The 12,161-nt window shown below is 49.7% G+C and overlaps 1 protein-coding gene across 4 annotated transcripts in view; it reads left to right on the top strand.

The window, feature by feature from the left end:
• Positions 1 to 11,383: 11,383 nt before the first annotated feature.
• LOC144110291 (DNA helicase MCM8-like) overlaps positions 11,384 to 12,161 on the top strand; it is a 102,028-nt gene continuing 101,250 nt past the window's right edge. For all 4 annotated transcript variants that reach the window (XR_013309787.1, XM_077643138.1, XM_077643137.1 and 1 more), the window contains exon 1: positions 11,384 to 12,086. Coding sequence is in view for 3 of the 4 variants with exons in the window: in XM_077643138.1 (XP_077499264.1) it covers positions 11,645 to 12,086 (442 nt within the window). In the remaining variant the exon portion in view is untranslated. The remainder of the gene's footprint in view (positions 12,087 to 12,161) is intronic.

The following is a 12,161-nucleotide window of genomic DNA, read 5'->3' as shown; positions in this document are numbered from 1 at the left end:
TTGTGTTCATTTGTCTTGTATAGTACTGTGTGCTTTTAGAGCTTAGTTTGAAGTAGGTCTTTTCAACAAGCATGAGACCAGTAGCTGCATTCAGTCTGCTACCCTCTGGGAAAGGCAGAAGGGCCGATGTTTACTTCTCACTAGAGACAGCCTGGCTACTCCAGGTGATGGTGAAAATGACATGTATATGTGTGTACGTGCCAAGTGCATAGGTGCCATTTCTGTACCTTTCTTTTGAGGGGGCGGGTTAGCTCGGGCGCATTGTAGCAGCCTTCTTCCAACCCCTGCCGCCGGTTACCCACCAGTCATGCTGTAATGGGTACAAGCTATTCCCTGGCATGATGCTCGGCTGTGAGCCTTGAAAGGCTCACGCAGCGAAGCGTGGCCTAGTGGTATAGCATCCGCCTCGCATTCAGGAGGTGCTGGGTTCGATCCCCAGTACCATCGGGGACCCACCGGTTTTCTAATAGGTACAAGGTTTCCCCCGTCCTGGTACTCTGCTCTTCTGGGGTGAGATGCTTGGGAAAAGGGTCTTGATCACAGTTTCCCTGACGGAACAAAGATGAGTTCCGCCGTCAAGCAACCCTAAATCCGCCTCGCGCGGTAGAAGCCCAACTTGTGGCCCTTTTTTCTCTCTTGGCGCTGTCTCTTCCAAGCCTACAGGGACGGGATTTGAAGTCGCAGGCTCCTTTGCCAAGCCATGCAACCCTAGCAAGCCGAGCACCAGGCCGGGGCAAAGCTTGTACCCATTTTGAGGAAACCGGTGGGTAACTGGCCGGCACCAGGAGTCGAACTTATCACCTCCCGAAGCCGAGGTAGGTGCTCTACCACGAGGCCACGGCTGCGGTATGTATAAAGGCAGAAAAAGTTCCTTGGACTAGGTTGGCAATGCACATCTACAGTGTTGCAGGAATATGACGTGCTTGACTGCTTAAAAAAGTATATAGGGAAGTGTACGCTTTATTAACGAAAAAAATGTTTATTTGAGTCAATGTTACAATTTGAGGACCAATCTTTTTCAAGGGTGAGCTATCTTCACTGGTGTTTCCCCTTTCATAGGAGTTGGACACTGAACAGGTGAGTGAGTAAGGGATAGAGCACAGAAATGAGCAGATAGAAGTAAAAAAGTACAAGTAAAAATGAAAAGTGGATATATAGAAAAACAAAAAAGGAGTGGGAGCCATTCAGAACATGAAAGAACAAAGTGCGCAGAACATGTAAGCAGTAGGGAAATGCAACATCCAGATGGGACCCCTGCTTGAGTACTGCATGCTTGCTTGTTGACGGGCGTGTCGAGCTGAGCTGAGGTGGCGGACAGCGTGCGCGGCTGTGCAGCTACCTTCGTGGAAGAATGAGAGGCCTTGTTCCTCCTGGCTGGGATGGCAGCTGTGGGGAAAGAATCTTTACCCAACAACAGAGGAAGCAGGGGAGAATAAGCCTAAAGTAGTGTTTTTTTCTTCTTTGCATTAGGCAATATTGCATCCGCTGCTGGTTAAGCCTCTGAAGCTAGATTATGAACAAAAACGGTGCAGAAGGCTAGTAACCGAAGGAGTGCTGCCAGTGTAAAAGGCATCAGGTATATGAAGGAGACATGGAGAAAAGGAAATGGGCTATGTGGCCTTAGCGGGGGCAGAAATAATTAATGACCAAAATGTGGCGTGCAAAAACGTGCAGAAGGGGTATGATCTCAATTTTTTCAGATTTCTCGGAGCTAGAGAAAAAGTGGCCATTAATTATTATATGCTGGTGCCGTAATGCTACGCACATTGTGCATTAAATGGTGGATACATAAGCGACTGCTGTTTTGTATTCAATGAGCACCTCCTAGGGAGGTTCCAAGTGTCCCGATGGGCTATTTTGGGGAGGTATTGTGTTTGTTGGGGTCATCCGCGAAGATGTCGCTCGCAGTTAAGCTAGCGTTCAGCTGCGACACACCCCCCGCCTGCCCTAGGGCGCCGTCCCTCGTTCGCCGTTCTATTCAGGAGCAGGTCGCTGCAGTTCTGCCATCCAGCCCCCCCCCCCCTTACTTCCTCCTGTGGCAGCACTGCTAACCTGTTCTGAAGCAGTCGTCGCCAGTGCACGGCGCTCGCCCACCACTGCCGCATACTGCAGCTTCCTGCCTTTTATGCTCCACACCCGTCCGTGCCACTGCTGCTAGCCCTCGTGTCGTCTACCCTGACGACACCCTACGAGCCCCTGGTGTAGCGACGACAATCGGCCAATATGCTACGCTTCCGGGCCATGTCGCACATCTTTGCCGTCAGCGATCACCTCGTTCTGGGGATGACATGCGCTCGTATACGCAATATTCAGAGCTGCCCTTGCCTGTCCAAGCGCTTCTGGCTCTTCTTCGCCCCTAGTACGTCTCGCCTTCACCTCGCCGACGTTAATTCGAATTCCATTTCTCCGATGCTGCCCGGGGATCCCCGGGGATAGAAAACTGAATGCCGCAGTTCCGGAGGCAAGAACTGCGTGTTTTGCCAACGCATTATTAAGTCGTCCGTTAAATTTCCTCCTGCTAATGTGACAGACTCTGCTGTCTGATTTATCACTCTGAAATCGAGGGTTGGACGGAAACCCGCCTGCAGGGGTGCACATGAAGAGGGCAGAACACCAACCAAAATAAAAATAAACACTTATAATGACGTTCCACACGGGAGCTAATTGTTCACCAACAAGTACAGATGTGAAAGGGTGGCTATATTTAAGCTTGAAAATGTGCCCTAGGCAGTGGGCGTATGCACTATAGGAATTAAGCGCCCCGTCAGTGTGTTCGGTTGTCTGAATGGTTAAGGATTCTAGATATAAACGGCTTTGGAGATTCTTTTCTGTTTTTAAAATGCGCGCGTTGCTCCAATCTATGTCATGCTGCCTGCTTTTAGAATGTTTGGCGAGTGCATTTGACGAAGCTTTCTTCTTGGCGACATCATACTGGTGTTGTTTTCAACCTTTTAACAAAGTTTCCACTTTCACCCACATATATGCACATGGTTACAGTCTCTGCACGGTATACTGTACACTACGCCCGGAATTTCCTTTTTTCTTTTGGTAGGCAGTCTTTTACGTTGACAAGGGTTTCTGCCGCAACTTTTTCGCCAGCACGTGTGACACCTCAACGTCGTAAGATCGATCGCAAGATGCGCGCCAAGGTTTCGCTGATCCCGGACACATATATGGCACAGGTGCACGTTTTTTGGCAACTGGGCCACTGTCAAATTGTGGGGGTCACAACAGTTTGCGTTCCACAGCGTTGACGAAAGGCAACGGGTAGCCACATTCGGAGAAGCACTTGCGAACACTTTGATGGTCGGCCTTCACGCCCTCTGGCTCTGTGCAGATGCGGTCTGCTCGACGAAAAAACGAGGCAACCACATGATCTCTTGTGAGAGGCTGGGTGAAGAGAGTTGAAGTGAAGATAGCGGCCAGTATGAGTGCTCTTCCTGTACACTTTGAATGAGAGCGCGGATTGGCTTCGTCACATCAAAAATGGAAGCTGCCCATTCTATTCTTTTTCGACTGTGAACTGGATGGCTCTTCCGATGTTGTTAAGATGCGCTGTGAAATCAAGTAAAACATCTTTCTTGATAACAGAAAAACAGTAATCGACTTACCGCACAAAAATCTTTGGTTGTTGGCTGAATGAATCTAGTGCGCGGCTTTCCAGCCATTGTTTGCAGCGGTAACAGAAACTGAAGCACCCATGGCTGTGCCGTTAACCTGTCTGTAAAACAAGTGTACCTTACTCAGGCATAAATGTAGGAGTCGCCTAAGATTTGGCACGTCGATTGGCAACCTGTCAGGCAAAGTGGCATCAGATTCCAGGGCTGTCGCACAAACCGTCTGCTAAGTCAATTGGAAAGCTCGTGAAGATGCGACTTGGCATCAAAAGAGACCATCATGTCACAGTTGTCAAGACGCACGTTTCGAACTTTTTCTATAAAGTCAGCAGAATGACGCACATTGGCGGGGGTTGTTCCGACGAGCGGGGCCAGTATGCTGTGCAGGAAGCCGGAGAGCTTGTAGAGAGGTGACCGCGGGTGAAATCTAGCTACGATATATAGGCCTCATATTGCATCGGTTTTGTGCATCTTAGGAAGGCCATACAACGTACGCTGGTGCTGAGCCATTGTAACATAGTAGCGCGAAGTAGAGGGACTTGTGCTGGGGTGGCACCACGCGAAAGACGTCGCTTTTGCAACTGTGTCTATATACTGTATACCTTTGCCGTTGCATCCTCCTGGAGATGCACGTAAGTGCTCTGGTCATTCAGCAGGGCCAGCATTTCGCTCTTTTAGTCGACATTGTCGAGAAGAAAAGTGGCATTTCTTTTGTCAGCTGGTAGAATGACCAAATCGGCATTAGCCCGGAGTTGCTTGAAGGCGTTGCGCTGCACTGAAGTCGAGGAGGCCTGAAGCGGCCGCAGCCTCGAAAGAAGCGCCGATTGCGCGAGTACGTGCTTCTTCGCGCCGGGAAGGTTCCACCTTGCTGATTGCGTTCTCCACCGCGCATACAATTTTTCTTTAGTCTGGGGCCGGTGCCACATTGAAGTTTAAGCCCAGGTTGAGTACGGACATTTCAGCCGGATTATGCTTATAAGAGGACAGGTTGTGAACTGTTGACAAAGTGGCGTTGCTGCGCGCGGGCATATATCCTGATGTGCGAGCCTGTTGAGTTTGTTTTCGTGGGACTGTTCTGCTCTGGCTGCAGATAATATGGCCTGAAAATTGGTGTGTAGCTGCACAGTTGGGAATACTCCTGAGTACTGGTGCTCTATATAGCTGGCGCCGTGCCAGGAAAGCTTCGTTTTCTAGCTTCCTAATCGTTTGTTTGCAATCCAAAATTCTTGCCTGTAGTAGAAGTCTTATTGGCGACAACGCTGTGGCCGAAACTTGTTGCAACGGGCCTGTTGAGGTGGAGGGACCGAGGAATGAGGCCAATTGGGTCTTGCATGTCATGTTGAAGTGACCTTTGAATAATATGCCACTCGAGTAGTCACGGAAGTAAATCGACGGATTTCAGTGACTGCTCTTTGGCCATATGACCGGCATAAGTTGATGAAGTCGAGGGTTGGACGGAAGCCCGTTAAAAAAACAGAAAAGAATTTCCAAAGCCGTTTCTATCTAGAATCGTTAATCATTCAGACAACCGAACACAGGCGTTAATCGCACCGTATACGCCCGCTGCCTAGGGCACATTTTCAAGCTTAAATAGCCACCCTTTCACGTCTGTACCTGTTTGTGAACAAGGCACCCTTGGGAACACTTACATAACGTTTCGGCTCCGGAGCCGAAACGTTATGTAAGTGTTCATTTTTATTTTGGTCTGTGTTCTGCCTTCATTTTTCACTCTGCACGCGTCCACCTTTTTACCTGTCCGACGGGCGTAAAAAGCTGTGTGTGATCCCTCGACAGCTCCGCTATCTGCGCCTATTTTCATGTAGATCTCCACAATGCGGCCACGCCAAAACGTATGCTCGCCTGCGATATTACTGGCGATCGAGGTATACATTCGGTCATGCCCTGGCCGACACTTTGACCGCGTCGGTATTGATCTTTAATTACGGCCTTCTTCCAACCACTTTAACCGCTGGGTTATCGTGGCCGTTTACCATCTCACACGGTACGCAGAAACGTCGGTTCTACAATTTGCTACCGCTTTTGCGATGCTTCATTCTGCACAGTCTTGTTCGCCACGGCGCCCCGAAAGAAGGGACTGCGGCCATGTTTTGCTCACGGACACCGTCGAGGCCCCGCTAAAAAGCAATGCCAAATCATTAATCGCAGTAAGCGTCTATAACCCCCAAGATAACGGCATGACTGAGCGATTCAACCGCACTGTGCACACTCGGACATGCTCGCCATGTACGCTGATACCGCCCGCTTCACCTGGGACCGAGTACTTCCTTTCGTCACGTAGCTATCGCGCGCACTATGACTTGCAACGCCCCACCACCTCCGCAGCGCACTGGCGGCCGAGCTCACAACGAGGCAGCGATGCAAAATGGCGAGGGTTTTGTCTTTCCAGAGATCCGCAGACACCCATGAGCCCTCCCTTATCCTCCTCATCTCTCGCGAAATACAGCGTTCACTGAAGCGATAATCGAGGGCGCGCCAATGAGCGCTCGTGACGTGTTCAAAAGGATTTTGATCGCTTGTCGTGACAGCGTGCGACCGCATGCGTTGCAGTCTTTCTGAACGCTGGTTTCATTTCCTGGTAATGAAAAAATAAAGCAAACGATTAAGACAGCAGAACGAGACGTCTCGCCAGCAAAGCTCAGAGTTCAAATTTTAACGCAGTTGTATACAAAGCGCCGTATAGGGTTAACAAAGCGCGCATCTCATTTTCTTTGCTTATTGCAAAAAGTGCGACCTCTTCTGCAATTCTCATGTCTTTAATGCAGCATTAGCGGCTAGCGCTGCGAACAGGGTGCGCCTTCCTTCGCTCTCATACTTTGCTCGCGAAGCATTTGTAGTTTCCCATACCACATCGCCTATGCCATTCCTTTGCATAATTTTTTTGTAGCGATAGCTAAATTACGGCAGCATTTCAAGCTTTCAGCGTGGCGGCGCCCCCACGCTGTCACGTGGTTGGTAACGCGGTGCGGCGTCGTGACTGGCCACTTGGTTGACCACGAGACCAGCCACGTGGTGCGGAGCAGCTGCTGTTGCTGGCGGTGCGGCGCGCTGGCGAAACTGAGTTGCAACAGCTGTGCGCATTTGCTGTGTCAAGTGGGATGAACGAAGGAACGCCCGGCGGAACGGAGCGGGGAAAGACTGACCTTGCGATTCAACTGGACAAGTTCCACCCGGCCGGCCGTAGGTGTCGCGTCACTCCAGGTTTAACGAGAGCTAAACCACCGCCATAAGAGAGCCAGAAAAGCCACATTGACCACGCCAAGCACGCTCAAGTGCACCGAAGCATTATCCTTTCGGAGGGAAAAGGAGAAGGCCCTCCGGAATCGTCTAACCCTCGCTTTTTTTTTTTCGCGCATATCTCGCATGCTTCGATGTGAGCTCGCCCACCCCCCAGGTCAATCTGCGGCACGCTCCAGAGCGTTGCAAATCATACTACGCGCGTTAGTACGCGTGTACGTAATACAGCTACGCAGACGTACAACCGACGGGGTTTTCTCCTTTCTCTTATATGGCCACCGTGGGCACCATCCGTCCCTAACGCCCTGAGCTTTCCGAGACCACATCACTTTCCGAAGATCACCTGGATGCCGAAGAATGCCGGCAACTTGCCCGCTGTTTCACCATGCATCTGCAGTGGCACCAGAAGCACCGTCGGGATTCCTCACCTCTGGCGCCCTCGTTTGGCTCTGGTGCCTTCCTCCACTCCCGGCCTCGCCACGAAACTGATTTCTCGCTATCACGGACCTTAATTACCGCGTTGTGCAACAAACTTCTCCCGTGATTACATCGTCGGGCCACGCGCCCCCTCTTCGGAGGCGCGAAACTGCACGTTTATAGCGCCTCAAGCCATTATGATCCGCCCACGCTTTCTTCCCTGTAAGTCGACAGGATGGCTCCCTTTTTCGTCGGGGAAGTAACTGTAATAGGACAGACCGGCAGCAGTTCAAGCAGCGCAGCGAAGTGTTAGACGAAATGCAGCCGCGATTTTGAGTGACGCCTATATATGAGTGTGTCTGTCGTGACGCTCTTCGACCAACGCCCACCGACCTACGCTTCGAATAAACTACCTTTACGATATATATATATATATATATATATATATATATATATATATATATATAACACCGACCTACGCTTCGAATAAACTACCTTTACGATATATATATATGTTGTGTGTGTGTGAAAGAGGCTTAAATTTTTAACTGTATTATTTTTCACACCAATGGATGGTTAAAATCTCGTTGAGGTTGCAGCATTTATTTTGGTAAACTGGTGCAGCTAGATTCGCATATGTAACTGCAGTCTTGCTGCAGGTGCAAAATCATGCGTGGCAGATGCCTCGATCTTCTTCATCGACGCCAGAACTGCGCGCTCGGCAGCAAAGTCCGCCGCAGGTATGGCCGCTGCGCTGGCTGGTGCTCGGCCACGGCTCCTCGCCAGTTGTGGAATGTGACGTGTCACGTGATTCGCTCTTCCGCTTGGCAGTTACATCGGGGGATTAAAATCAAGAAGGTAATCAGCGTAGGCTGACAATCTCGCACCATACAGAACAGCCAGGAAGGAGTACCCAACACCACATATATCCCTCAGTAAGAATTAGGAGACTTCAAACCCCTTGTCTTAGGAGACTATACCAATACATACCAACGCCAGCTAAGTTGCACCAGTGGTACCCTACACTATACTCTCCGCAGTGCCCACTCTGTGGAGAAGTAGCCAATCTCTACCGGTGTGGGCATGTCAATTTAATCCCATAGTTGACCCCATTCCAAGCCCTCATAGGAGCAGTGGGGGGCTATTCTGCTCAGCGATGATCCTGACACCGGGGTGACTGGGAATCAGAGGGCCTACGATCTAGCTCGCGAGCTTACCAACCGAGCAGATACATCAAGTGACCCTGAGCCCACCACAACGGTGGAACCATCGTACGCGGAAATCCTAAATCACTACAGAGGATAGCGTATCCTCCACCATACCAGCTATTAACGCAATATGAGGCAGTCGGTTGGCGTAGACTGCAAACAGGAAGCTTTCATAACTTACACATACTTCACAAAATGTTTCCGAACCAGTACGCGGACACATGCAAGTGGTGTGGAGCCACCCCCACTTTATACCATATTACATGGGAGTGTAAAAACAATTATTCATTCCATAAACTAAAAGAGCCCAATGCGGAACAGTGGGAGAGCCTGCTCACCAGCAGCGTGCTGGCGGTCCAAAAAGGACTGGTCCAGCATGCGTATGAGGTAGCAAGACTCAGTGGGGCCCTGGAATAAGGGCACCACCCCTGGAAGACTCGGAACTTCAACATGAAGACACCCGGGTCCCGCTGAATCGACCAATTTTTGGCGCCAATAATGTTTTTTCTCTCTCTCTTTCTCTCTCTCTCTGACCGTCAGCACTGGCTGGTGGGGAGGGCCAGCGCAGCAGCAATAACCAGTGGACTACCGGACCAGGCGGCCTACCCAAGTTCTACAAATATCCCTTCCCTTACGGCGCGGTTCAGGTGTCCAAAGATATATGAGACAGATACTGCTCCATTTCCTTTCCCCAAAAAACCAATTATTATTCAGCAAATAAAGATGTTTTCAATCAATCTTGCACTTGTGGCACATAATGCATCACGTGATTTGCTCGCTGACGACGAAAAAATGAAGACGAACCAAAGCTAAACCCCGCCGCGGTGGCTCAGTGGTTAGGGCGCTCGACTACTGATCCGGAGTTCCCGGGTTCGAACCCGAACGCGGCGGCTGCGTTTTTATGGAGGAAAAACGCTAAGGCGCCCGTGTGCTGTGCGATGTCAGTGCACGTTAAAGATCCCCAGGTGGTCGAAATTGTTCCGGAGCCCTCCACTACGGCACCTCCAATTCTTCCTTTCTTCTTTCACTCCCTCCTTTATCCCTTCCCTTACGGCGTGGTTCAGGTGTCCAACGATATATGAGACAGATACTGCGCCATTTCCTTTCCCCAAGAAACCAATTATTATTATTATTATTAACCAAAGCTAAACTGTGTCTAACCATACGTTTTCGCTCTAGCTGTATTTCTTGGTTCAGGTGTGTTGAGCCACAGCCACTTTATTTTTTTTTAAAGCTGAACATTGGACCACCTTATGCAGCGGCAATGCTGGGATGGTGGTAGGGTGCACCTTGGCGGAAGTTTCTCTCAGCGGTACGAAAAGGAAAGTAACTTAGCAAAAAAAAAAAAGAAAATAGCGCACTGGCCTCGAAAACATAACGTAAGTTATGGTGAGGCATAAAAAAGAATAAAAATAAATAATAATAATAACAATAATTGGTTTTTGGTGGAAAGGAAATGGCGCAGTATCTGTCTCATATATCGTTGGTCACCTGAACCGCGCCGTGAGGGAAGGGATAAAGGAGGGAGTGAAAGAAGAGAGGAACAAATAGGTCCGTAGTGGAGGGCTCCGGAATAATTTCGACCACCTGGGGATCTTTAACGTGCACTGACATCGCACAGCACACGGGCGCCTTAGCGTTTTTCCTCCATAAAAACGCAGCCGCCGCGGTCGGGTTCGAACCCGGGAACTCCATAAAAATAAATCGAATAAATCGAAAAAATAAATCGAAAACATAACAATCATCGCAGATAAGTCAGCTTCGCGAATAGTGCCATATCGTCATCATGGAGCTAAAGTATGATACAGATTTGAAGAATTATGCCGCCACCGTCTGGAAAACGTTGAAGTAACGAGCGTTAGCTGTTTGGTAGCGCAATCTATCGTCCATGCGATGTATTACCACGTGATTAGGCTACTTATCCATACCTCACGGCGAGCGGGCGCCTACCGCCTTGTGAGCTGCCGAATGTTGACGTCACGGCCAACGTATAGATATAGTTAAGCCTAAGCATAACTAACCTAATTAGGCGATATTGGTGTCTGACATGTTCTACTCACCAAGCCCATTACGAATATGCCATTAGTTAGGCCATGGCGTAATCGGTTAATTTATTATAAGAAATTAAAATTAAGCCTAACCGTAACTAAATATTAACTTCCTTAGTTAATATTGGCGTCTGACTTGTTCTGCTCATCTGGAGGATTCCAAATATCTAATGAGTTTTATGATGACCTCATTAATTGCTCAGTTATAAGCGATTATACATAGTCTCGTGAATATATAGTTAATTATGACGTCACAAAATCGGTGCCCTCGCATCAATCACCAATTGGGTTGCCATATAGATTTACTATGGAGGCCGCCATCTTGAATTCCTCCGACTCGAGAAACGTGAGCTAACGCTCTTAAAATAATATAATAGTAGTAATAATTGTTTTTTTTGGGGAAAGGAAATGGCGCAGTATCTGTCTCATATATCGTTGGACACCTGAACCGCGCCGTAAGGAAGGGATAAAGGAGGGAGGAAGGAAGAAAGAGGTGCCGTAGTTGAGGGCTCTGGAATAATTTCGACCACCTGTGGATCTTTAACGTGCGCTGACATCGCACAGCACCACACGGGTGCCTGTTGCTGACTCTGGGCCACGGTCCGTGGGGTATCGTATTACTCCGCTGGCTAATCGCAATAGCAAATGAAATCACATTTTTAATTTTTGACTACAATAAACAAACCAGGCATCGAGATTCATGAGCTTATGTCTTTTTTCTTGGGATTACCTTCTTATTTGAGTAATAATACAAGTTTTAACAAGGATCTACTCTTTTTGTCGTGAAGGAATTCTGTGCGGTGGTCCTGAATGTTGGCGGAGCTTCACTGCAGTATCCGACTATAGCCAGGCCAAGTCGCAGCATTAGACGCGCAACAAGTTGACCTTGCTTTGCCGGCAGAAGAAGCGCGGTAAATACAGTTGCGACGCTCGAAGGGCTGAAGGGAATACAAGTGGCAGTTTTCCTTCGTTTGTTCGTCCAAGTGTATAACTGCGCTTCTGCCAGGCCTTCCCTGGGTGCTGTCTCTCTTGCGTGCGAACGCATCATGTGACTCGGTCAGACCAGCTTGCGTGCTCTGCATTGGCATTCGTGTCTGACATGAGCCACGGCTCCTGGCCCAGTCGTGGTCGTTGGCGGTTCCGACGGCGCGCTGGCGGCTCGAGGTTCGATGCTAGTCGACGGCGTCCGGTTAACGCGGCTGTCGGGGGCGACAACAGTGAGGAGGACAGCAGCCAGCCGTCTCCCGATGGCCGCCACCGCGCAGCCCGTCGCCATTCGCCGTACCCAGGCTGGAATCGCTACTTCCCGAACGAGGACTACTCGCCTGACGCAGCCGTCTTGCAGCGACTCGCGCTTCTTGAAGCGTACTTCGCTGAACAGATTCCCAAGCTAGTGGGGCCAGCGGGTGTCTTCGACCGGTCCCGCAGCTCCTATGAAGTCAACCTAGAGGAGATTGTGGCTGATGCACGCGTTCGGGAGGGCTGGCCTGACCTGAAAGTCTGCCTGAAACTCCGACCCTGCGATGTCCTCAAATTGCTGGGTGAGCAGGTTTCTGGGCCACGTCGCGACACGCACACCGTTTGCGAAGTTTGCTAGGTGGAATACTTGCACTGAA

This window comes from Amblyomma americanum, chromosome 11 (genome assembly GCF_052857255.1).
Source record: "Amblyomma americanum isolate KBUSLIRL-KWMA chromosome 11, ASM5285725v1, whole genome shotgun sequence".
NCBI lineage: Eukaryota > Metazoa > Arthropoda > Arachnida > Ixodida > Ixodidae > Amblyomma > Amblyomma americanum.
The sequence above is the reverse complement of the archived record's forward strand: the minus strand, read 5'-3'. Positions and strand labels throughout refer to the sequence as shown.